Source organism: Brachyhypopomus gauderio, chromosome 4 (genome assembly GCF_052324685.1).
Source record: "Brachyhypopomus gauderio isolate BG-103 chromosome 4, BGAUD_0.2, whole genome shotgun sequence".
Lineage (NCBI taxonomy): Eukaryota > Metazoa > Chordata > Actinopteri > Gymnotiformes > Hypopomidae > Brachyhypopomus > Brachyhypopomus gauderio.
Genome location: NC_135214.1, coordinates 20664744 through 20688579, shown reverse-complemented (window position 1 = coordinate 20688579; position 23836 = coordinate 20664744). Strand labels below are relative to the sequence as shown.

At 42.2% G+C, this 23836-nt stretch overlaps 2 protein-coding genes across 5 annotated transcripts in view; both read right to left on the bottom strand.

Annotated features, from left to right (window-relative positions):
- Window positions 1-6517, bottom strand: part of ralgps1 (Ral GEF with PH domain and SH3 binding motif 1) — a 109986-nt gene extending 103469 nt beyond the window's left edge. For both annotated transcript variants that reach the window (XM_077002981.1, XM_077002982.1), the window contains exon 1: window positions 6182-6517. The gene's annotated coding sequence lies outside the window, so the exon portion shown is untranslated. The remainder of the gene's footprint in view (window positions 1-6181) is intronic.
- Window positions 6518-7198: 681 nt separating this feature from the next.
- zbtb34 (zinc finger and BTB domain containing 34) lies at window positions 7199-23787 on the bottom strand. 3 transcript variants are annotated; one of them, XM_077002976.1, is made up of 2 exons: window positions 23680-23787; window positions 7199-15440 (listed from the first exon to the last, which is right to left on the bottom strand). In XM_077002976.1, the coding sequence occupies exon 2, from the start codon at window positions 15404-15406 to the stop codon at window positions 13895-13897; it is 1512 nt and encodes a 503-aa protein (XP_076859091.1). In that variant the 5' UTR covers window positions 15407-15440; window positions 23680-23787; the 3' UTR covers window positions 7199-13894. The 3 variants fall into 3 exon arrangements, with proteins under 3 accessions (XP_076859091.1, XP_076859092.1, XP_076859093.1); XM_077002977.1 differs by having other exon boundaries at window positions 23190-23765; XM_077002978.1 differs by lacking the exon at window positions 23680-23787 and adding an exon at window positions 20177-22020.
- Between the last annotated feature and the right edge of the window lie 49 nt (window positions 23788-23836).

Here is a 23836-nt window from a genome sequence, read left to right as displayed (position 1 = left end):
GGTGGAATTAAAACACTTGTACGTCACTTTCACGGTCCAGTTCAATATTTCCCAGCACGTTAAACTTAATTAAGTTAAATATTTATACATATACTCAAAATAATTCGCTTTTTATCACATTATTTAATGGTTGTTTATTTTCAAAACGCCCAATCTTAACGTCTTCACGTTCTCTCATGTTTCGTCTTGGAATTACAAGAGGCTAACGTAATACAAGAGAACTGTTCAGTCAGACAGATATTTGTTGTGAAACGAACAAATTCCAGCACTTTTCAAACCTGAAACACAAAGCAACATTAAACTTCATCAGGTAAATGTTCCTTCCCCTGTTTTTGAGGGGTGTTTCTTTATAATACCACATATCGTTACGAACAACAATGCTTCCACCGTTCGCTGAGGTTCGTGCGAGGTGGGCGGAATCGCGCGCTACGGTCACTATAATAAACAACCATTAAATGTGATAAAAAGCGAATTATTTCGAATCCTATTAGCCTCGAAAACGTTGGCGAGCTAACACATCTCCACTTGTTGACGCATATGCTCTCCGTGTACTGCACTCATTTCCTAACCGGTAGGTGTCGCTCTTTGATCACAGATTCGTCTTCCCTTAAGGGGGGAGGGGGTGCGAGAGAGCAGCACTACGTGCCTTTCTGAAATCTAACGTAGTTGCGGTTTATTCTCATGTAAACAAATTTGCCCGGAAACCCAATGGCCAATTATCGACATCAGCAAAAATTATCGCGGTTAAAAAAATTATCGTACGATAAGTCGATAATGTAATTATCGCGACAGGCCTACCCCTGGCCCTTCCATAAATGAGAGCTCCTGAGAGCTGTGTGGAGACGTCTTGCTCCTGAGAGCTGTGTGGAGACGTCCTGCTCCTGAAAGCTGTGTGGAGACGTCCTGCCGTTCGCAGGTGTGATTCGTGCCCTGTTTCATCTCGAAGACACACTGAACACCAACTGCTGAGACATCCACGGTTTCTGTAGCAACAAAAAGATCTGCGAGGCGTTCATACACGCCCCCCCCCTTCTTTACATAATCAGTTGGCCAAGGCAGCCCAGAAGCAGCAACACACTAATTACACTCTGGTGTGAGTCTGCTTTAAGATCTTTCTAATGTCTTCCATTAGCACGGTACACCTTCAGAGCATGCTTTAAACAACACCGGTCTTTAACTACGGACAATTCCCCACACTCTCTGGGTTCTGCACATAACAGCCAGATGAATTTGGTTGTTATTAAAATTGGTCCTCAATGCACTTTCCAATGATAAGAACAGTGCAGGCGTAACACATCATATTTGTAGTACAGATGGTTAGTACTTTACAACCATTCAAATACTTTAAAGAAACGAGTGCCCAGAATAAGCTACACGTTAATGTACAGCTGCATGTCATGTTAATTTGAATAAATACCCCACTATATAATGTGTATAGATAAAAGTGGCAGATAGCATAGAAACTGTGAGAAAAGTTTTAGGGAAACAGACAAAGTATTCATTACGTATTCAAGCACCTACACAACAGAACGGTGCGGGTGAAGCACATTCCTCTTAGACACCACCTTGAGCTGAACTGGTAAGGTCCACTAGACCATGACACTTCCTGTCTTATATCACCACACAGGAACACGTTACACTGACATTATTTGCACTTTATCTACTTTTGTACATTTTGTAAATTGCACTGTTTTTCTTTTATTCCATGTTGTATCACGCTGTGCATTGCTGCTGCAACACAGACATTTCCTTGGGGATAAATAATGAATTCTACCACTCAAGGAGAGCACAGAGGACCACAGTGGACCACGATGAACACTGTGATGAATGCAGACCCTAACAAAGACAAAACAAAGTGTTTCTTCCACCACATGCTCAACATGGACCTGATCTCAAGAAATCTTGCCAGTCGACGCCAAACAACACTTTACACCTTGTCTCTGAAGGATAATCTTTAAGATATTCATATCATAACCACATCTTATCAATGACTCAAAACAGAGTTCATTAGAACTACAGAACAATGAAGGAAGCACAATACAGGGATCTTATTTTCAGTTTTAGTACACCAGAACTGGCATTAATTCAATGTGTGTACTTTTTAGATAAGTACCAGAAAAAGTACCAGTGTAGAAAAAGTGTCTTCCTTATGGACACAGTATGCTCCAATATGCACTGGCAACTGCAGAATTAAAGAATTAAAGTTTAGCTGTGATGGACATTGAACATTCTTCAGTGGCAAATTAAGCTTTAGTGTGTATTTTTCTACAGAGCTTAGACAAATGCTTTTTCGTATACAGACAGACACGGCTTTAAAACCAGTGGGAAAAGTTAAGATTGAAATTAAATCTATTTACTAAGTTGAGGTAATGGATGTAGTTTATAGAGGTGTGCCAAAAAATCGATTCACATATCAAAAATCGATTCTCATTTACTACGATTCAGAATCTATTTTAAATGTCCCAAAATCAATTCTAAGTCGTGGTGAAGTCTCGCGTTACGTAATTACAAAATTAAGCGAGACTTTACGCAGCAGGTTCTGGGACACACGCATGCGCGGAAAAGTTTCAAAACTAATGGGGGAAAGAGATATTCAACCTGTCCTGTCTTCATTTAAGGTAAAAAAATATGGGTTCATTTTGATTTTTACCGAATGTCGGGGAAGACCGAACTTGACACAATGTAGCTCATGTGCAAGGCTTGTGCATTGCGGTGAGCACGGGAACGTACACACCGCGTGAAATAATATACAGAAGGGTGGACCCAAGTGAAATAATATAGAGAAGGGTGAACCCAAGTGAAATAATATAGAGAAAAAGTGGACCCAAGTGAAATAATATAGAGAAGGGTGGACCCAAAAGCCGGCTCGCAAGATCAAGACGTTTGACACTTATCAAATGTATTAGCGAGAGGGAAACAACCCAGAACGAACAAACAAAACGCGGAAGACTCAACGTGCAAAAGAATAGAAACCAAAACCGTGAGGGCACTGAGTAAATAGAAACAAAAAAAAAACAACACTGAAAATACAATGTGTGAAAAATAACACTCAACCGTAGAGAGACGGGAGAAAGAAACAAAATAACAACAGTAACTAAAAAACAGCACGGATAAATGCAATGCGAAACAGAAACCAAGGACGCCAGGGGAGGTAACTGGCAGCAGGCAGAAAAGCAGCAGCAAAATAAAACTCTTCCCAAAAATAAAGGCAAAACGGATAGGAAGAAATACAGGATTAGGAAAACTTGAGATGGGTCAGGAAGCGACGCAGGAGATAGATACTCGAATAAGTAAAGAGAAAGCATAAGAGAGAGAGAGGTGGTGAGACGCCATTCAGCAGTGATCTGTCTCCACAAGCTTCCTTAAGAAGCCTAACAAACAGCTGAGACAAATCACTGCAGCAACGTCTGGGGGAGCCAGCCCTGACAGCTTGCAAAATGAAGCTCAAGAATTTTGGTAACACAACAAAAAGCATTTTATTTTACCAAAGCTCTTTATTTTTGTTAATTAAATGTGAAAGACACTTTATTTTCTGTATTTGTCATTCTATCTTGCAAAGCAGACTGTAGTAGATCATGCAGATTGTATAGACTGAAGCAGAAATTTTTATAAATCAAATCGTTTTTGAATCGAAAATTGTTTTGAATCGAAAATCGATTTTGAATCGAATCTTGGCCCCCAAAATCAGAATCTAATCGAATTGTGAGATAGTAAACAATTCCCACCCCTAGTAGTTTATATAACATATTTCTGTTCATAGTTTTTTTTTTTATTCCTAAAATGTATAAATGTACAGTAAGCTGTCCAGTCAAACAGTGAAAGACAGACACACTGATGTGACTATAACTAAATAATCTAAGATCTGTTTGTCTGTAGCATGTATCATCTTGTATATCGCTGAAAACTAACACAGGTAGAATTAGAGCAGTGTGGTACAGCCATTTCAAACACTGCAAACTTTTACAGACCTCGAAGTGGAACTGTGAAGTTCCAGGGCAGTCATGGCCTGGTGATTAGGGAACTGGTTTTGTGACCGGAGGGTCGTGGGTTCGATTCCCTGACCTGTGGCCATGACTGAGGTGCCCCTGAGCAAGGCCCTTAACCCTCAATTGCTCACTTGTATAAAAATGAGATCAAAAATGTAAGTCGCTCTGGATAAGGGCGTCTGCCAAATGCCATAAATGTAAATGTGAAGTAATATAAATCAAACCTCTGAAAAATCTGAATATGTCTCCAGTACACTACTATCTGACATTTAAATATCAACACACACACACACACACACACACACACACACACACACACACACACACACACACACACACACACACACATACACTATTATACAGTAAATTACTATTTGACATAGGAACAGCTTTAAAATCACATCTGTTTTTGAGAGAGATTGAAATGGACATTTTCATACATGTTAGTTTTTCATCACAGAATAATAACACATATGTTATATAACATATATGTTAGCAAAGATTTGTGAATGCTCAAATGTGGCTGTCCTTTTTAACACCTAGCGGAGGATATAATATACTTAGAATTACATCAGATGAATGAAAACTTTATGATTTTCAAAATATGGCTTCACCCTTTTTACATGTCGATATGAAGACAAATCAAACAACAAATAAATGCAGGCTTAAGATGATTGTACCATCACACTATATTTCTGTAAAGAGTGTTAAGCAGAGCTGTATGAAAGTGGCATTCTGCTATTTTAATTATTGTAGTTACAATAAGCAATGCATTTTATCCAAAGGTCTGACAAGAGATGCTTTCAGAATCTACCAATGTCATGACAAGAATTTAAATACACATAAATAAAAACAAGGAACACAATGAACAGTGAAACTGAAAGAGAAACAAAGGTGAAAATTGGGGGAAAAAGAACTCAGGTACTTTCCTGTCAGTGTGTGTGCCTACACGCCTCCCTCGTGTCACCAACATCGGTATTGCACATTCTATCAGGATTTTTATATATTGATTTTGAAAGAATCATAAAATGGAAATAATTCCTGCAATGTATTACCTGGTCTATTCTCCAATTTATTGGTGTAGCGTAAATAAATCTAGCTTGATGTCAACCACTGGCCTGTATCAATGCTGACTACACAAATGTTCAATAGCCACGGATACTGCACCATATGTACAACTAACAACAGCTTCATGTGTTTACATCCTCACATATAGAAACAACTCAAAAAACAAGAAGGTCAGAGCCCACATTAGACAATAATACTACAGGCTACACCCACCACCATCCAAGTAGCAACATGTCCGATTATTTCTCGACATGCTGGAGAACCTTAGCCTTAGGTACCACACACACCCGATCACCCAAACACTGGACCTTAGGTACCACACACACCCGAACACCCAAACACTGGACCTTAGGTACCACACACACCCGAACACCCAAACACTGGACCTTAGGTACTACAAACACCCAAACACAGGACCCTAGGTACCACACACACCCGAACAGTGGACCTTAGGTACCACACACACCCAAACACAGGACCTTAGGCACTACATACACCCGAACACTGGACCTTAGGTACCACACACACACCCAAACACTGGACCTTAGGCACCACACACACTCCAACACCCGAACACAGGACTTGAGGTACCACACACACCCCAACACTGGACCTTAGGCACCACACACACCCCAACACTGGACCTTAGGCACCACACACACCCCAACACCCGAACACAGGACCTTAGGCACCACACACACTCCAACACCCGAACACAGGACTTGAGGTACCACACACACCCCAACACTGGACCTTAGGCACCACACACACTCAAACACCCGAACACAGGACTTGAGGTACCACACACATCACAACACTGGACCTTAGGCACCACACACACCCCAATACTGGACCTTAGGCACCACACACACCCCAACACTGGACCTTAGGCACCACACACACCCCAATACTGGACCTTAGGCACCAAACATACTCCAACACCCGAACATAGGAGCCGTGAGTGGCCTGGTCCGTGTTGTGGAGGATGTTCGGGTGTGTGCAGGCGGGGTGTGTGGGGACAGGGGTGCTACTGCCTCCTATGGCGCAAGTCCATTATAACCGTGTTGATGTCGCTGGCGTGATAATGAAACTAAACAGTGACACATGAGATTTTCATTAAAACTCACCTGTTAAAGGAAGACACTGCTGCCTCCCGTCTCACGTCCCCTGTCTCCTGTCTCACGCCTCACGTCCCCAGACCCAGATTACACTCCTGGATGTGTGTAGCTGCACCGCGCTGTTCAAAAATAACTCCAATCTCGATATGGATCCATATCCGAAGACATTTCACCGTCCTGAATCTGGTCTGGCGTCTTAAACTGTAGACATGTTCATGGAGCCCACTCGGTACGTGGGCGAGCAGAGCGACGGTGGTGGAGTGTGAAGGTGGTGTTGGTGGAGGACACGGTACTCCAGGATGGAGGAGGACACGGCTGGGTATCGACACCAGGAAGTGACAGCTACGTTGTCTTTGATTGAAAGCGGTATCGACAAATCCTTTGCTGCCGTTGCACGGCTAGGCACCGCCTACGTACGAGGCAACCAATCATGAATGAGGTGAGTATTGTCGCGCGCAGGTGCGCATCCCTCTCCCATCTTAGTTCCCGGACAGTAAATATAGAAATATCTGAACTGGCTAAAACTCAACACATTAAATCATAGTGAATCTAGCAAAACTATTTAATAGTTTAACTCATTTGCTTGTTTGTTAATCGGTGTGGCGTATTTATTACAGGATAGCATTTATTTCATGACCAAAAACTCAAGAATTAGGAGCGTTTGTAAAGAGCATTTCTGTGCGAGTGTGGCCTCCTACAAGCGGAGTTACACCACATGTCCTACAAGTTCAACTATTAAAACTATTCACCTCACAGGCGTCTAACGACGTCTACAAACCTTCATGTGTCGTCTATAAAGCTTCATACGCTCACAACTCAACCTGTTCTAGTTAAATGTATTATAGCGCCACCAGGCGAGGGAGATGTGACATTACCACAGTGTGAAGTTCAGCAGCGCAGGTGAACAGCGTGTACTTGGTTTAATGAAATCTTACTCCTCCAAAAAAAGGCTTATTTAGAGTCTGAGGCTATAATCAAGACGACTCTCCATACACGTTGGTTAAACATACTTCCAGAAAAAACACATTTGCCAAATCAGCATCTTTATTTTACAAACAAATGCATTTTTTTGTATCTAGACATTTCTCCATCATAAAAAGGCAATGTACAAGCTCTTTGAAACAAAAATAAAAAGCAGCACAATGATTATGAGCAAAATATATCATTTGAATAAATATAATCTTATATCTCATGCTATAAAATAAAATTCATTAATTGCGAGTTAATTGTTACAGCATCGGCACCAGCTAGCTTCATGTACTTCATAGTTGTATAAAACAGTAGAGTTCTGAGGTTCACAGTAGGGTTGTGAGGTTGTTAGTGGACTACAGGGGGTTAGGTAGAGAAACTTCCATGTCAAAAGCTAAAAGATCTCCAGTATTCCTCGGTGCCGAAGCTCTGTGCTCGTCCCATGCATACGAAAAAGCAAGAACGGATAACAGGTGGGTGTAGTACTGAACTCACCCGTGAGGCAGACTTATTTTTTGGGAAACGAATGACTGAGGACTTGCTTCCCCAACCTGAAGTAAAAGTGCATGATTAGGTTGATTTGAACATACAAGACACACTGCATGTCCAAAGTGGCCATTTCTAAATACTAGTAAGCCCTGAGTTCTACCTTTTTTGCCATATCACGAACACATGAGAATTTGAAGCTAACAGACTTGGAGACTGCTACAAATCAGAAATCCACCAAAACCATACTGGTTTCAGTATGGTCTCATACTGGTTTCAGTATGGTCTGTTCAGTCTCTGATTGTCCAATTTGATCTGCAGTCCCAGTACACGAGGAAGTGGTGGAGATCTTTGTTGCTCTCAGGGAAGCAAAGTATCCCTCCCAAGATCCCTCTGGTATTTCACACAGATCAAAAGGTGCAGTGTTGAACCGGATGCATTGAGGTGGCAGATGGATGGAGTAAATGCACAAACAAAACAAGAAGCTCCACACATGCAGAAGGCTCTGAAAAACCCAGCTTAACTCTTCAGGGCTTTGGACCGTGGTGGTGACCACGACAGAAGCACCTTACGCAACACCCCCCACCCCCCACCCCACATTAAATCCTCTCACCATCTTGTGTTATCTTGACTTCCTGACATTCTAAAAATCACTCATTTTGAGACATGACACTTCTGTTATCTGAGAGGCAGACGGACAGCAGTACCAAACTGCTCTTAAAAAGGTTATTGCTTTTTGCATATTACACAGTGGAGACATGTTGGAAGCGGAGAAGCAATGGAAGACTTCAAGATTTTTTCTTTATAACTAATATCAGTGTTCATAAACTACCTGAAGTAAGTCAGCTTTAACAAACGAACAAGCTGCAAATTCAAAAAGTAGTCCCACAGTCGTCCCTGTAAACACGTCTTTTTGATTACTGTACATGGCCCATACTGAACATTTCTGTGAAGATTTAAACAGAAAGAGTGATCGTCTATCAGTAATGTCAAGGTACGTTTGTTGGTTGAGCATAACACAATTCTTAAAACCACTCACAAGGTGTAATAAACCTTATCACCCCTATAACCTACATGTATATTCTGTATATAAAAATCATCAATAAATACACCTGACCAGGCTAAAAGCACCATTAAAAAGGGTTAAACCTCCCTAGAAATGAAATATTTGAGGCCTTATATTTGTGTCCCATTAAAAGAGGAGTAGGATATAAGCTAACCTCCTCTATTTGGAATATATGTTTAGACTATATTAAAAGAAATTCATCTTGAGTGCATGCCAGACAAAAATAACAAAATTAAAATAATTAATAATTAAAAAAAATCTGCATTTCAGTATTTCAATATATATATATGAGGTGACCACCATGCAATACATCTTACATCTATAAGTGGTCTAGCATGCACTTTTAATAATAAACTACAGAGTGGCTGGCACACTTAAAATAAATCTAGCAAGATCTTATCAAAAGCTAAATTAATAGTCCAAGCTATAATTCACTGATTATTTGAAGAGGTAGCTTCCAGTGTCTGAAGCTGTCTGATTGTCCCATTTCCTTATGACTTGCTACAATGTCTTCCAGTCAAAACTGCATATTACATTTCCTCTGCTACTGCATTTTAGCTCCTTAACTCCATAAACCCTCAAAAGGATGATCACAGACGAAAAGAATATTGATTAATAAGTACATAATCATTAGATAAATCTTATACATATGGCCAGAAAAAAAAACTTATACATGCACAAATAACAGACAATATCTGTCCTTTAAAGATCATTGTGAGAAGGGATGTGTCAGGGATGTCAACATTACTGGTAGCAAGGCACAGATTTAACCATAACACAATCTTTCCCAAAACAATAACCTTTTCTAAAATCATTCTATTTCTTCTCCACAGAAACCAAAACATCTCGACTCTATTCACCACTACCTTACAACACACTTTTATGGCTTAAGTCATGTTTACCTTTACAACAGACAAGTAAATTGTGTCTCTTGTTGGAACACATTTAAAAGCACTAACTTGCTCCATGAATGGGGTGGTGGGTTGGGCTTCCATGCAAAATCAAAAACCTTGGTAAGATTTCCTCATGACCATAAAGAGAACCTTTTAAACAGCTGCTGAAAACAGTAGGAGTTAAAACAGTAGGAGTTTGGGTAATGAGGCAGAAAACAGTTTCCACAGCTTGTTCTCGGGCGTTTGGGTTGTATGTGACTGTGCTGCGTATACAACCAATGCTATACATTTTTTGGTTCACTCTTTGGTAAGGGGCCAAAACTTTGTTAAGTGTTCAGAGGGGGCTTATAAACAAATGTTTTTTTGCAGGCATGCAGTTTTGTTTGTCACCAGAAGAATGTCTATAGCCCTCTCTTATTAATATGTTTACAAACACATCTTGGGTTATGTATCTGCAATTTTGGCTCATTATCTGTAATCTTTATTTCCCCAAGTAAACTGCCCTGTGGGTATCATATAAATGACACTACTGCAGATGACTTGGCTCAGTGTTCAATAATACAACACGCATGGTACATGCTCGATGTCTAAATAAATGTAGCATAATAGCATTATAATTAAAAATACATTTTAGGAACTACATTTTTAAAAACAACAAAATGCCACCGAGAACATATTCTGTGAAAGGTTATAATTTTTGTTAAGTGCAGAAACACCAACCTTTGTGTAACAAAAGGGTTTCTATCAAAATAACTTTAAATGACAAAAGTATAAAGTAACTATGGAACACAAGCACCATTAGGAAAAATAAAGTGTAAACAAACTGTTGTGTAAAGAAAGAAACATGATGCCACATATGTAGGAATGTGTAGATTAGGGATTAGAGGACATTTGACCATAACTTACACAATGGCCCATCGCTCCAGAATAAGTGCTATATGTTGCCAGATAAATATTTCTCCAATATTTCAGAATACAGAACACAGGTCTGAATAGAAATGAAAATAAGAAATTAAGTGGCATATGATGAGCATGTTGTGCTTGACGAGCGTGTTTCAGTCTGCTGGAGCATGAAGCCATATGTATTTCATTTTATATGAAAAAATATATATATGGCAGCGAAATTTGGAGGACCAAAAGCTGAGAGCAACATTAATTACTCCTTTTAAAACAATCAGAAAAAACTGCACAACTGCACACATTTCAGCTTTTGTGTCAGTGGACCTGGCCATGAGGAGCGGCCCACTACAGAACTGGAGAGGTCAGCACATGTATTGGTAGGAAAATAATCCACCACTGAACTGTCATTCTAACCACCACCATAGTCAAACTGTGTAAAATAACTATTGGAGGGGACTTTGATTAAACACCTAGAAGATACATATATTATTCATATTTGGCAACTGTGTCCCAAAGACGATTCACAGAGACGAAACATTTTGATGTCTTTAAAAGCCTAAACATGTTCTAACAAATTTTTCAAAAAATGGCCAATGACAAAGGAAACCTTAATTCCTTAATAGTGTCACACAAACAGAATTCTGGTTCAGATGATTAAGCATTTCAAACTCATGACTTGCGTTTCTAAACGTGATACATGTCCACATAAATGACCACTAGGCTGAATGTTAGGCAACTCCAAGCTGTTTTCTCCTCTGTGCACACAGCCCTGTTTACACAAGAGAAACACTTTAGCACCATTTAAACAAAAATAGACGGGTTTAGGTTTTTTTTGTTGCTAACTCAACGGTTGTTTTTTTTTTAAATATCAGTTTAAAATGTATTATATCAGGGGATTGATCAAAGCTTCTCTTGACTTGCTGTCCAGTCTCACTACAAAATATGTCAAAATTTGTATCGTGAATAAGAGTATCTATGGTAACCACTAGATACTTTAATAGTCTATTAGATATTGCATCTAATACTAACACACAGCATGTTCATCAGTGAATCAATAATAAACATAAGGATACTGCACATACAAGGTGTGTGTGTGTGTATTAGTTTAATGCCTACATAAGGCTGATGGGTAAGCGTTATGAGTGTGTGTGTGTGTGCGTGTGTGTGTGTAAATGTTTGAGCATGGCTACCCTGAACACTACTTTCCATGCCATCCAAGGGAATTTCCCCACCAACACTAAGCATGCTCAGGTTTTCTATACAAGCTGCTTTGAGGGCAATGTGTGTCTTAAAAAAACATATATTAATAAACCTGAACAAAATCATCATCACCTAAACCTCACCACAGAATGCCCGTTCAAGATCTGTATAACGGTCACATTTGAACCATGGCAACCCCTTATATAAGCAACAAAACACAAACCTCTCTCAACTATAAATCCATCTTTCTAAAACCCTAATGCCTTTACTATTGTCTGGTAGGATACAAATTTCTCCATCCTGTAAAGAAAAAAAAAATGATGCTAGCTTTGTTTCCATCGCAGCAGAAAAAATGGACGGAGGTCTTCTACCCAAGCAGTTTCCACGCCAGAAAACAAGAGCATTTCTTCACAAGAAGAGAATCTTATGTTGTACCACTAAATATCTGAACTGTTACAACTTTTAAAGGCAACAAAATATTTTTACTCCCAAGAACTGTCTATGTCCACAACGGAAATCTTGCCAAGTTTTAGTCACACATAAACCACAGGGTTCCTGGGATGAGTGTGGGGGCAGACTTCACATGCTAAAATGTCCAAGGGCTTCAAATGAACAACCTTAAATTTGGATTATCCAGGCCGGACACACACCAACAGATCTTTTCAGGATGAAGTGATCAACTGCAACTGTTTCACACAAAATCTCAGATCAAAGTCATACTTGTGAAGATCAAAGTCATACTTGTGAAAAGGCATTCACAAAGTCTGACCAAGAAAAAAATGCAAAAATATTGCTTGAAAATTGATTTCAAAGCCAAAAGGAGATAAAATTAAATGAAACTATGTATATACTGCATTCCTGATTGAAGTAATAATTTACTTCTGATACAACCATACACTGATCCAAAACACATTGTACACTCGTTTAAAGTTGAAGATCTGGTTTTCTGACTGAATGAGCTGACGGTTTCAGATTATACTTTCAGTGAAGAATCTGATACAGCACAACAAATAATCTGCACCTGGAAAACTGAGTCATGTTTTAAACAAATAATAAATGTAAATGGCAAAGAGAAGAAAAATCAAAACAAGTAACTCTAAAATTTACAATAAAATAGTATACTAAATTACTTCTATTAAACCTCTCTGAAGATATAGAACAAAAGCTGATTTTTTTGTTATTTTTCAGCCTACAAATCAATTGCTTGATATTTACCGTTCCCTCATAGGAATAGACCCTAAATACAAAACTTAGTCCAAGCTGATAAGAAGCAAAATGAGCCTATATATCATCATGCTATTCTGTGATGAATCCCCTATCCTCAATGCAGCTGGTTGCATTTCACAGGCGAGCTACTCCCTATTTTTACCACCGTTTTAAGCACCTTTTTCAAAAAACATACAATCTCTCTACAGAACAAAACAAATAAAAAAAATAAAAATCAGTTAAAATTTCTTACAATCTTTAAGGAATATGTCACGGTAGTACCAAGGCTTTGTGTAGTGATGCTTTATGCCAGGAGTTTGCTATGTGAAATATTTCAATGCTATGACAAATATGTTTGAGAGGCTTCTTGACTTCCCTTCAGGTTCTCGACTATGAGGTAGAACCCGGTTAAAGTTGAGGAAAAGCTTAAAATACTGTTTGTTGTGAGTATGTTACGTTGTATGATGAGGTATTGAATGGATGTGTCACACAAAGCTTTTGCACTGGCAGATGAAACCAATCCATGTGAATTATGGCCTTACTGGAGGCCACATGTGCAAAAACAGGTCAGGTAAAAGCGTGATATGACAAATATCTTATCTGAGCTTTCACATTTTTCATTATTGCAACATGCCTATATTACTCTATGTTTAAAAACATGGAGATATATATATATGTGTATATATATATATATAAACCCAATTACAAAATGAAAGAAAAAAAAAAAACGTCCCGAAGGCCTTGATTATTGAGACCTTCTACCCAATTCTCTTTCCCTTTGGAAAAAAGAAACAAAAACAAAAAACAACACCCCCCCCCCCCCCTCCTCTCACAAGTCCCGTGTACACAAACAATGACTCACAAACAGACAAGTAGAAAACACGCAAGGCAGGTTCATTATCCACTCAACTGATTCTTTTAAAACCACGTTAACCGCAAAAATAGCAACCTTAAAGCTTCCTCGTCTCCGAACGAGCCACTCATCAACACAAACGGGGTTTCTCAATAATCACATCTGGACGCAGGGGCGTCCTGGGGGCTCTTGGCACTCTCCTCCGCGGCTTCTGTCGCCGGCCCCTCTCCGGTAAACGGAGCTCGGTAGGCGACCTCTGCGGCGTCGGCCGGCGCCCCCCGTTGGCCGTCTGCGGCGTCGGCCTGCGGGTCCGTGTGGTTGGAGCCCTCGGCGCCAGAGCCCATGTGTTTCTTTCGCAAGTGCTGGTTGAGGGTGCCCTGGAAGGGGAAGCACTTGCCACAGATCTGGCAGTGGAAGGGTTTGTTGTCGGTGTGGCCGCGGATGTGGTACTCCAGCTGGTCTTTGCGGGTGTACTTCTTGCCGCAGTACTTGCAGACGAACGGCGTGATGCCCATGTGGAGACGCATGTGTCTGTCCAGGCTGCCCTTCTGGTTGAAGGACTTCCCGCAGTAGATGCAGATGAGGCGTTCGTTGAAGGGGTACCACTGGCCACGCAGGCTGCGCTCCCTCACGTCGTTCTCCAAGACGCCCGCCGCCGGCCCCGCCCCCGGCCCCGCCCCCTCGCCGTCCTCCGCGCCCGTCTTCAGCTGGGAGAGCACCTCGGCCGGCACCGGAACCGCCCGCTTGGGCCTGGCGCGACCGCCTCGGAACCCACTGAGGATGGAGCGAGACGGGCTGGACGGACTGATGCTGACGAAGCAGGAAGAGGGCACCGCCGAGTAGGTGTAGCCAGCAGGGGGCAGCACCGGCCCGTATGAGCCCACGCTAACCGCCAGCACCTGCTCCCCATCCACCAGTTCCGTGTGGTAGCCGTCGTCGCCCGCGGACGAGCTGTCGGAGTAGCTGGGCCGCTCCGTTTTCTCCAGCTTGATGTGGATGTCGGTCACTTGCCCGTCCTTCCCGATCAGGTCCACCTGCTCGGCCTCCATGGAGGCGTCCTGCTCGGACACGCCGTCGCTGCTGCCCCGGTCCGACTGCCCCTCCTCGCGGCTCGACACCCTCACCTCCCCGCCCTGGCTCTTTCGGGGGTAGTACGTTGGAGAAATCTGCATGGGGTTTAGGAAAACTCCCCCTTCCTTCATGCCGTTGCGCAGGACCTGGGCGGCCGCCACGGCGCGTTCTTCGTCCTCGCCGTCGGGCGCCGGGAGGCTGATCTTGGAGTGGATGCCCTCCAGGATCTGAGTGCACTTGTCGATGACGGCCTGCATCTGCAGGAAGCTGGCGGCGGTGAGGAAGCTGACCACATCACGCAGGCGGAGCTCCATGTGGCCCGTGTAGCAGAAGGCCAGGAGCTGCTCAAACACCTCGGGGCTCTTGATCACGGAGAGGGAGAGGCCGCTCATGGTGCCCAGGGCCGAGTGGTCGCGGAAGTAGGGTGAGCTGGCGGCCAGCACGGCCTTGTGCGCCCGGAACGGCTGGCCCTGTATGTGGACGACAATGTCGCACAGCTTACCCTGCAGCCGCAGGTCATTCAGCTGCTTCAGGACCGTGCTGCTGAACTCGGGCACGTCGAACTCTATGAAGCCGCCAGTGTCCTCCATGACTCATTGACGTCTCTCCTGGCTTGCAGAAAACCTAAGGGGAAACCCATAAGTATGTGAGGAGGGGCTGACATCGAGTTATGCAGCAGGAGAAGCAGCAAACACAAATGACAATCACGGCCAGTCATAGTACACGACTAGCTGTAAATCTTCGGCTAAATCTACTAGCCAAACATACTCTTTTACTATAAAAAAACAAACAAGTGGTTTCAGTACATTGCTGTTATTTTTAATCATCTCACTTAAACTGTCTGACCTCATTTCACATATCATGACAGTTTATAAAAGAGTGAGCAGCACTAGGCCCTAACTGGCAGAACTACTTGTGAAAATAAACGATGGTTTCAGAAGTTCAGGCTTCAACCCCAGGGCTCCCTGGCAGTACAGGCAAAATATTTAAGACTTGCTTAAAACCTCTTAGCTGCTAACCTATTCTCAAAAGCTCATGTTCATTGTTTGTCTTTATTTACTTATTTAACTTTCAATCACTAAACTGCATGCTTATTTTCTTAAATGTGGTTTCTGCGCGGAAGTCATTTTCTAACCTCTGTTTAATTTTTTTTTTCTTTTTTAACTTGTTTGTAACTTATTCAGGTAAAAGGTCCAGTAAGAGAGATGCAATGCAACAACAGATCTCAGTACAAGTTTGGAGTACAACATTTTTTTAAAGCTGCTCCAGAATCACTGTATAAACATTGCCCAATAAATGTTTTCTGCTTTTTCTCATAGTAAAACCAGGAGCTGAACCCAGGAAGCAGCTGGTCCAATCTCTCTGCTACTATTTGGGACCCTGAGCCAGAAAACGCGCCAACACTCGTATCTGTCCCAATCTCGCTAAACCTGCTGTACTTTCAGGCTGCCTTAACCTACAAGTCACCGTTTGTTGCCACTCCAAAATTCAAAACAAGGAAAACCACTTTCGGGGGTGGAATTTCCCCAGCGTCCTCACGACTACATGTCTCAACATCTAGGCCATGCGGTGGTTTCTTCAGCACGACGCCGCTGTGTTGAGCTGTGTAGCTCTGCCTCACTCACGTCAATAATGCCGTGGAGCACACAGGGCCGTCTGTTTTCCATTAGTGTGTCATTTTCTGGGACAGGAAATTAAACTACAAGAGTTTCTAACTCCAAAAAGAGTCGAAAAGTCGACAGCTATGCTAATAAGCTATGAGGCTCCCTTGGAGACTGTGGCAAAGTGAACACACTTTACAGGCATCTTGGGTTTTGGAAGATGTCCAACTGCTTTTCCTGTGTGGTGGCTTTCAGAAGCTCTGATACTGTTTTTTTTTTTTTTACAACTGCCAAGACTTGCCTTCCATTTCACAAAGTGATAATGAGTTGTTTGTGGTCTCATTTGTAGGGGTGTGTTTAAAAAAATCGATTTTTCAATTCAAATCGATCTTCATTTGAGTGATTCGATATCGATTTATTAAACCGGAGATCGATCTTTAGAATTGGCTAACTTTCCACGATTTATCTCGCGTGAAGTGCTTGAATTCCACCTTGTTTAGTTGTATGAACGATGCAAACATGACTTTGTTCATTGCGCTGAAGCGCGGCGTGCGAAGTTACAAAATTCGAGAGGTGCACGACCTCACGAAGCGACAGGGCACTGGCAGAGCCCCCGCCATTACGGCGTTTTAGGCGCGCGGACCAGTATAAAGTTGTGAAGTTCTCAACAGCTGGCAATATTGTTACTGCACAAAGGAGCTGTCTCACTCCAACATGTTGATCAGCTCATTTTCTTGCAGAAAAATTTGACAATCTCCAAGATGTCAGAAAGCAGCCATGAATAAATCTTACAATATTCAGAACTATGTTCATAAATGTTTGTTACATGTAAAAAATCTTTTTTATTGTAACTGAAATTTCCCTACAAGAATCGATATTGAATCGGATCGAATCGAATATCAAATTGAATCGGGACCTTGTGAATCGAACTGGGAAATCAGTGGTGATACCCACCCCTACTCATTTGTACCCCAATGATCCTGAGTGAATGTTAAACACAAACACACACTACACAACACAAGCCCCATTTTCCTTTTGTCCACTTTTGTTTGGTCAACCACAAACAAGCATCAACTAATGGTTCATGTGCAGCAGGTCTGTATTATCATATCACTTTCACTGGACCCTACACATGATGATGATGATGATGATGATGATGATGACGATGATGACCACTCTGGCCAGCAGGGACGCCACAAACAAACTGACTGACTGAGCTCTGGCAAGGATAGGAATCATACTTAAGTATGAAAAATCACCAAAGTGTGGACAAAAAGTGGGGTAGACCCATTAAATATGCAGTCAAACAAACTGACTGACAACACAGCTGTAAATTATAAATCTGATTAGATACTGTTCAAACTTTAATTGTTGACATTCTTGCCAGGGCCCAAAGGCATATCTAAAATAATACAGTGAAATGTCCCTAGAACGCTTCTGTAACTCATTTTCTATTTGTTTCAAACACATTGTGATAAATGATACAACGTTTGTCATGGATCATCTAGATCAAGCAGCTGCGTGAGATCTGGAGTTACACAACACGCATCAGCATCTTGACAAAAAAGGGCTACATCAGTAGACATCAGTCTACATCATTCAGTAAGAACACTGAACAGCAGTTCTAGAAGGAAAATGTGAGGGGGGGGGGGGGGGATAAACAAGTCAGATCATTTGACCTGCTGGTGATACTGCATACCTTTAGATTAGTCAATGGCTGAAATAATTTCATGCAGCCCTATTATTGATAAATTGATCAAATTAAAATTATTGATTAAAATACTGCAGCTAGTCTGTCTCAGAAAGAATGATGCAGATAACAGAACTGTATCTACATTGAAGTTTTAGAATGGCACGTTTGTTCACTTTATAATGGACTCAGAGAGATGTGAAGAAGAATGATCCATGATGCACTTCTAAATGTCTCTCGAGATTGGATTCAAAGCCTAGCATGTGCAGTTTAGCATAAAGAGGATTATGGTAGATTTCAGTAGCTATGAAAATATTTCCTGCATATCCAAAGAAAGGAATCAACAAGAAGAGACCATCTTCACGCCCGATAGAAAATGAGGTGGCGAGTTCTGGACTATCTGCTGATGACACTTCACATGGCAATGAACCACTTCATTCGCTTAAGAGAAATAAACTTGTCTGAACACACAACACTAAAAAAATGAACTACGAGATCTGCACTGTATCTCACTTTATCTAGTGGCTGTGGGAGAAGGCAACAGATGTTATCACAAGATCTTCTCGCAGATAGCTAACTGCAAGTACGCTTCACCTGTTTCCAATAGTTCCTCTACATCTTGGCCTCCTAGGTTTCACTGTCTAATTCTGTCCTTCTAGCTCCCTGGTGATCAGCGCGGGTACCTACATGCAGAGGCTCAGGCAGCCAATCTTGGAGCATAACCACTTTTCCGATTGCCAGGGCTAAAGGCAAATTAAACAAAGCCAAAAAAAAAAAAAACCCCAAACTACTGGAAAACGTAATGAATGGCGGGGGGGGGGGGGGGGGGGGGGTAGGTGTATTATGCATTTTCTTCATTACTATCATTATGTAGGCTGTAAGCTGATCCTTGTAGCAAGGGGGATGCGTAATGGAGGCGACCCACACAAGCCATGTGCACCGAACTGAACCCACATTTGACAGGCTGCCAGAGAATGTACGCCAAGTTGATCTGGACATGAGACGCGTGTTCTTGGCCAGGCTCCAGAGCACTGTAGGCACAAGTTCAGGCGCTCTGGATTTTGTCTTTAAGCAAATGGTAGGTTAGGTTCAAAGCGCTGGGTCAAACCTATGTTACACATTAAAAACCTTCCTCAACACAGCACACACTGCAAACGCTACCAGTGGGCCGCCTGGACACGCTACTCTGTCCTGCTTGATGTGTGATAAAATAAATGACACGCAGGTTTAAAGGATATAGTGCCAAAGTACATTATGGGAAAGGGCGAGTCTGGTAATGGAAGTTATTCAAAGGATTTTATAGTTTGCTTGATCCTTCAGCTGCTATGTGCACTACCGTTCTCTCTGAGCCCAAGATACTTCTGGAAAATATATTTCACATAATGCTGGTTTCTCTACAGAGATGGCATGGCACAGATGCAGAGCTCCCCGTTACTTCATGGCTGAATTAAATATCCCTTCTGAATAAAAGTGTAAAACAGGGTATCAATCTGAAAAATGCCATTAACAACTAGAAACAGTAATGAATACGATTACAAAGTAATGTTCTGAAAAGCAGGTCTGTTATGGAACCCTCTACAATGCCCACAAATCTCATCACCTCCTAACCAGAGATGCAGAAACATTAAATGGGCAGAACTCTACATGACTAAAACCATTAGCAAGTGACTTATTCGCAAAAATTTAATTACATTTTCTATATAAAAAATTTAGATGCGTGGAACTCCAACAGGACAGTGGAATCAAACAGCTTTGCAGTTCCTGTCACATTCATAATTTGCTTCCAGAACCAAAATGATCATGACTAGCAATATGCACATTGGTGTTAACTCTCGTATTACTTGGTCTTTATCAATATTTTCAGACTCAGATGAAGAAATGGCCATATATTCTCACAATTGACTCTATTAAGATTACCTGTACACTGACTCATTAATAGAATTATCAAATCAGCTAATCATTAAATAATATGGCAGCAGTCAAGACCTTTGGTTTATGTTCAAATTAACATCGGGGATGGGGGGGGGGGGGGGGGGGGGGGGGTGTAAAATGTTACCAGAGAGACTAACCTCGGCAGGAAACTGCTGATCCTGGATATTCCTGCACAAGGTTCTAAATTTACACAGAATGGTGAAAACATTTGTTAAAAGAAAAGAATAGCCAGTCTAACTGAAGAGGACTGAATGGCTACGGTAACTTAAACCCTCTTCACAACTGTGGCAAGCGAAAAAGCATCTGGGAATCCAGAGTGTCCGACACCGAGCCAGGCGGGTTACAACAGCAGAAGAGCACATCGAGTTCCCCTCCTGTCAGTCAAGAACAAGGATCTGAGGCTACTGTGACCACATGCTCAAAAAAACAGAACAGCTCAAGAAAGCTAAGTCTCGATTTCTGCTGAGCTATGAGGATGGTAGCTGCAGCATCCACAGCATGGGGCCATGGACCCAACCTGTCCGTAGTCAGTAGTCCAGGCTGGTGAGATGGTGTAATGGTACACAAATGTTTTCTTGGCACACATTTGGATCCCCTGATACTAATCAAGCATCACTGGGACGCCTCAGCCTATCAGAGTTGTTGGTCTCCGTGTGCTTCCCTTTACTGTCACTATTTACCAACATTCTAGGCAATTCGGCATAATAACGTACTGGCAAATCATAAAATCTTCTCAAATTGGCCCTTTGAACCTGACAACGAGTTCAGTGTCCTTCTGTGGCTTCTTCAGTCACCAGATCTGAAATCGACAACCTTTGAGATGTGGATCAGGAGAGCTGACCCATGAGTACCCAAAACATCTGCTGCATTTGATGCAGCAGCTCAACTGGGACTAAAACATCAAAGGAACGCTCAACACCTCATGAAGTCCACAAAGAACTGAAACAGATTGGGGTCCTACCAGTTATCAATATGATGGTCTGACAAAGGAGCCAGAAAATGGGAAAAATTGTGGTCATGCTCATCACAAATATTAGCCCATATCTACATGCACAAAGAGCCTAAACGTATCCTACACACACACACACACACACACACAGTTCTGCCACCCTTGTCTTCAAATTAGGTCACTCCGGTACCAAGTGGACTGCATTGAGCTTCCACTAACTATAACATGAAATGGAAATATTGTAGGGACCAAGGGAATAAAGATGAAGGGAGTGATGAAGATGAAGGGAGTGATGGGTCATTCATGCAACTGTCATGATAAGCAGCATTTAGTCTGTTCTTCAAAACAGCCCATACAGCCTTCACTGCCATGCAGGTACTTTAATGGACCAGAAGCACAAAAACTTGCATAAAAACCCGCAGGGCTGTCAATTTATTTCTTTTTACTTCACACTTTGCCACAGGCAAAGGTGAGGTAGTTAAACAGGTATGGTGAGGTGATAATCAAATTCACACAATAGCTGCCTCATCAGTACCCATTTTTCAGTTTTAAAACTAACGTGCACCTCCTGTGTACACCATTAGCCCCTCACAGAGCTACTTTGATGACAAGAAAAAGTTGATGGATGACCTAGAGCAACAAAAACTGCAGCACAATTTTAACAGGACAATTAAGAATAGCCATAACAAGACTGGCTGGGGAAATCAGGCTTTGAATACCTAACAGATATAATAGGGATAAAAATATCACAATTTCACTCTTTTTTGCTGTGTTCACAGGTCTTCTCCTGTTGTCCTGGATTGAAGATGACAAAGATACGAGAACCCAAAACCAAATGAGCTGCTCTGGCATTTCTATTTGTGTTTTCCAGAAATCTGTCCTTCACTCTAAACAGAAATTCAGTTACAAACTCAATTTCAACAGATACAGCCTTGAAATCTGTCCTGTTAAGGACAGAAGCTTACAGGTTAAAAAAAATGAGCAAACAAAGGTTTTGTATTTCAACTCGTCTTCAAACATCAGCACTAATATTGCCGGTATGTTGGCCACTGAAAATTGGCAGATAGCAGAACTGGGCAAAATAATAATAATAACTTTTACCCCAGGCAGAATGATGGGCATAAACCCCCCTGGGTTTACCAGGTGGAAAGCAATAATACCTCCTCATACACAGCTTAATTGACTTGGCTACATCTGTTCTGACAAGCCCTGCAGGAGAACTGGTCATAGACTGGGTGGAACATGCATCTGCCCAACACCATCGTAAGACACTACCCATTAACATAGAAAACTGCGCTTGGGAAAAATAAGCAACAAACCATGTATGTTTAGAGTTCCTATAAATAAATACCTATTATGGAAATTAAGCATTAAGCAGGTCCATTCAAGCAGATGAGAGTCTATCTCGTGTAGTTTCTATATTCAAATTTGGCTTTATTTGCCATTTGTCCCACAAGACCGTATGCGAAATTCATTAAAACGTGAACCTAAAAACCTTGAGATGCACTTGATGACCTTTAATCACCTAAAGCAACTGCACGTACACCATTTAAGGTCTATAAACAGTTGCAGATGACGTTTACTCCCCTTAAGGTCCAGATCTCTACATCAAAGCAAACAAGCAATATATGTGTGTGTAATGCTGTGAAATCTAATATCTAACATGCAGAAATTGATTTAAGATTATGTGCAAGATTAATTGCAGCTATAGTAAAATCTGAGAGAAAACACACAAGACTGTAAATTCTCGACATGATTCATGTCTACATAATGAGCGTTTAAAATCCTAATGCATCAGGAAGGTTAACATTGTATTTCAAAAAAACCTACAAAGCTCCGAGAACAAGAAACCGAAATGAGGAAGTTCACAAAGTGAAACCAACTTCTGCCAACTCAACTAACTCAGAAAAGTCAACTAACTCAGCTAGCTGTGGCTAACCACGAGCAGCCCGTTAAAACTCCAACTTGGCTGCCCTCCTGTATGCAGTACCACTAGCTGGGTGGCTAACAACCAACACGAATATATCATTGAACTCCGTTAACTCGTTAAATTAGTTAACACGGTTGAATTATTTAACTCGGTTAAAATAGTTGAATTAGTTAACTCGGTTAAAATAGTTGAATTAGTTAACTCGGTTAAAATAGTTGAATTAGTTAACTCGGTGTGTTAGTTTATTAGTGTCACACCAGCAGCGTCTCACCACAGATAGCCACAGTTAGCCAAGACCACCAAGCCGAGGCGCGTTAAGGCGGATCTGGTCACAGCTAGCGGCGCGCCTGGCTCCGTGTTGTTATCGTCATCACTCTGGTACCCGCGGTGTGGATGTCGCCGGTCGGCAGGTGTGGTGCAGTCAACCCCCCGGCGGCCGAACCGGCCCAGTTAGCTGCAGCTACAGCAGCCCGGCTTCACCGGCTCAGACGGACCGCGTGTGGCGGCGTGTCCGGAAAATAAACGACGTTAGCCAGCTGAGAGTAGCGACCCGGTCCGGCTGCCCGCCCCGTCCTGCCCGCCGCGTCCTGCCCGCCCCGTCCTGCCTGCTCCCGGGCACGGAGTGACGGTGTGCAGCTCCGTCCTGTCAGGCTAGCAGGGCGCTAACTGTCTATCTGTTTACACGCCTGCACGCCACAGCTGCTAAAGCAGCGAGTTAACTCGATTAAATATCAGATACGTTGGCATAATTGTCGTAATACCCTCTCCGGATCAAACGTTGTCCATTCCCCCGCAGCGACTCTGCTCCGCCCGGCCTCCACCTTCCCCAGCTGGATCTGCTGTGTGTTTTCACCGCCCGCGCTGCACCGGAAGTGAATGCGTCTGTTCCCGCTCGCACAGCACAATTATTGTGACAGT

Excerpts from the sequence above, each read along its gene's own strand:
- zbtb34 (XM_077002976.1), bottom strand. The coding sequence starts at position 15,406 with ATGGAGGACACTGGCGGCTTCATAGAGTTCGACGTGCCCGAGTTCAGC.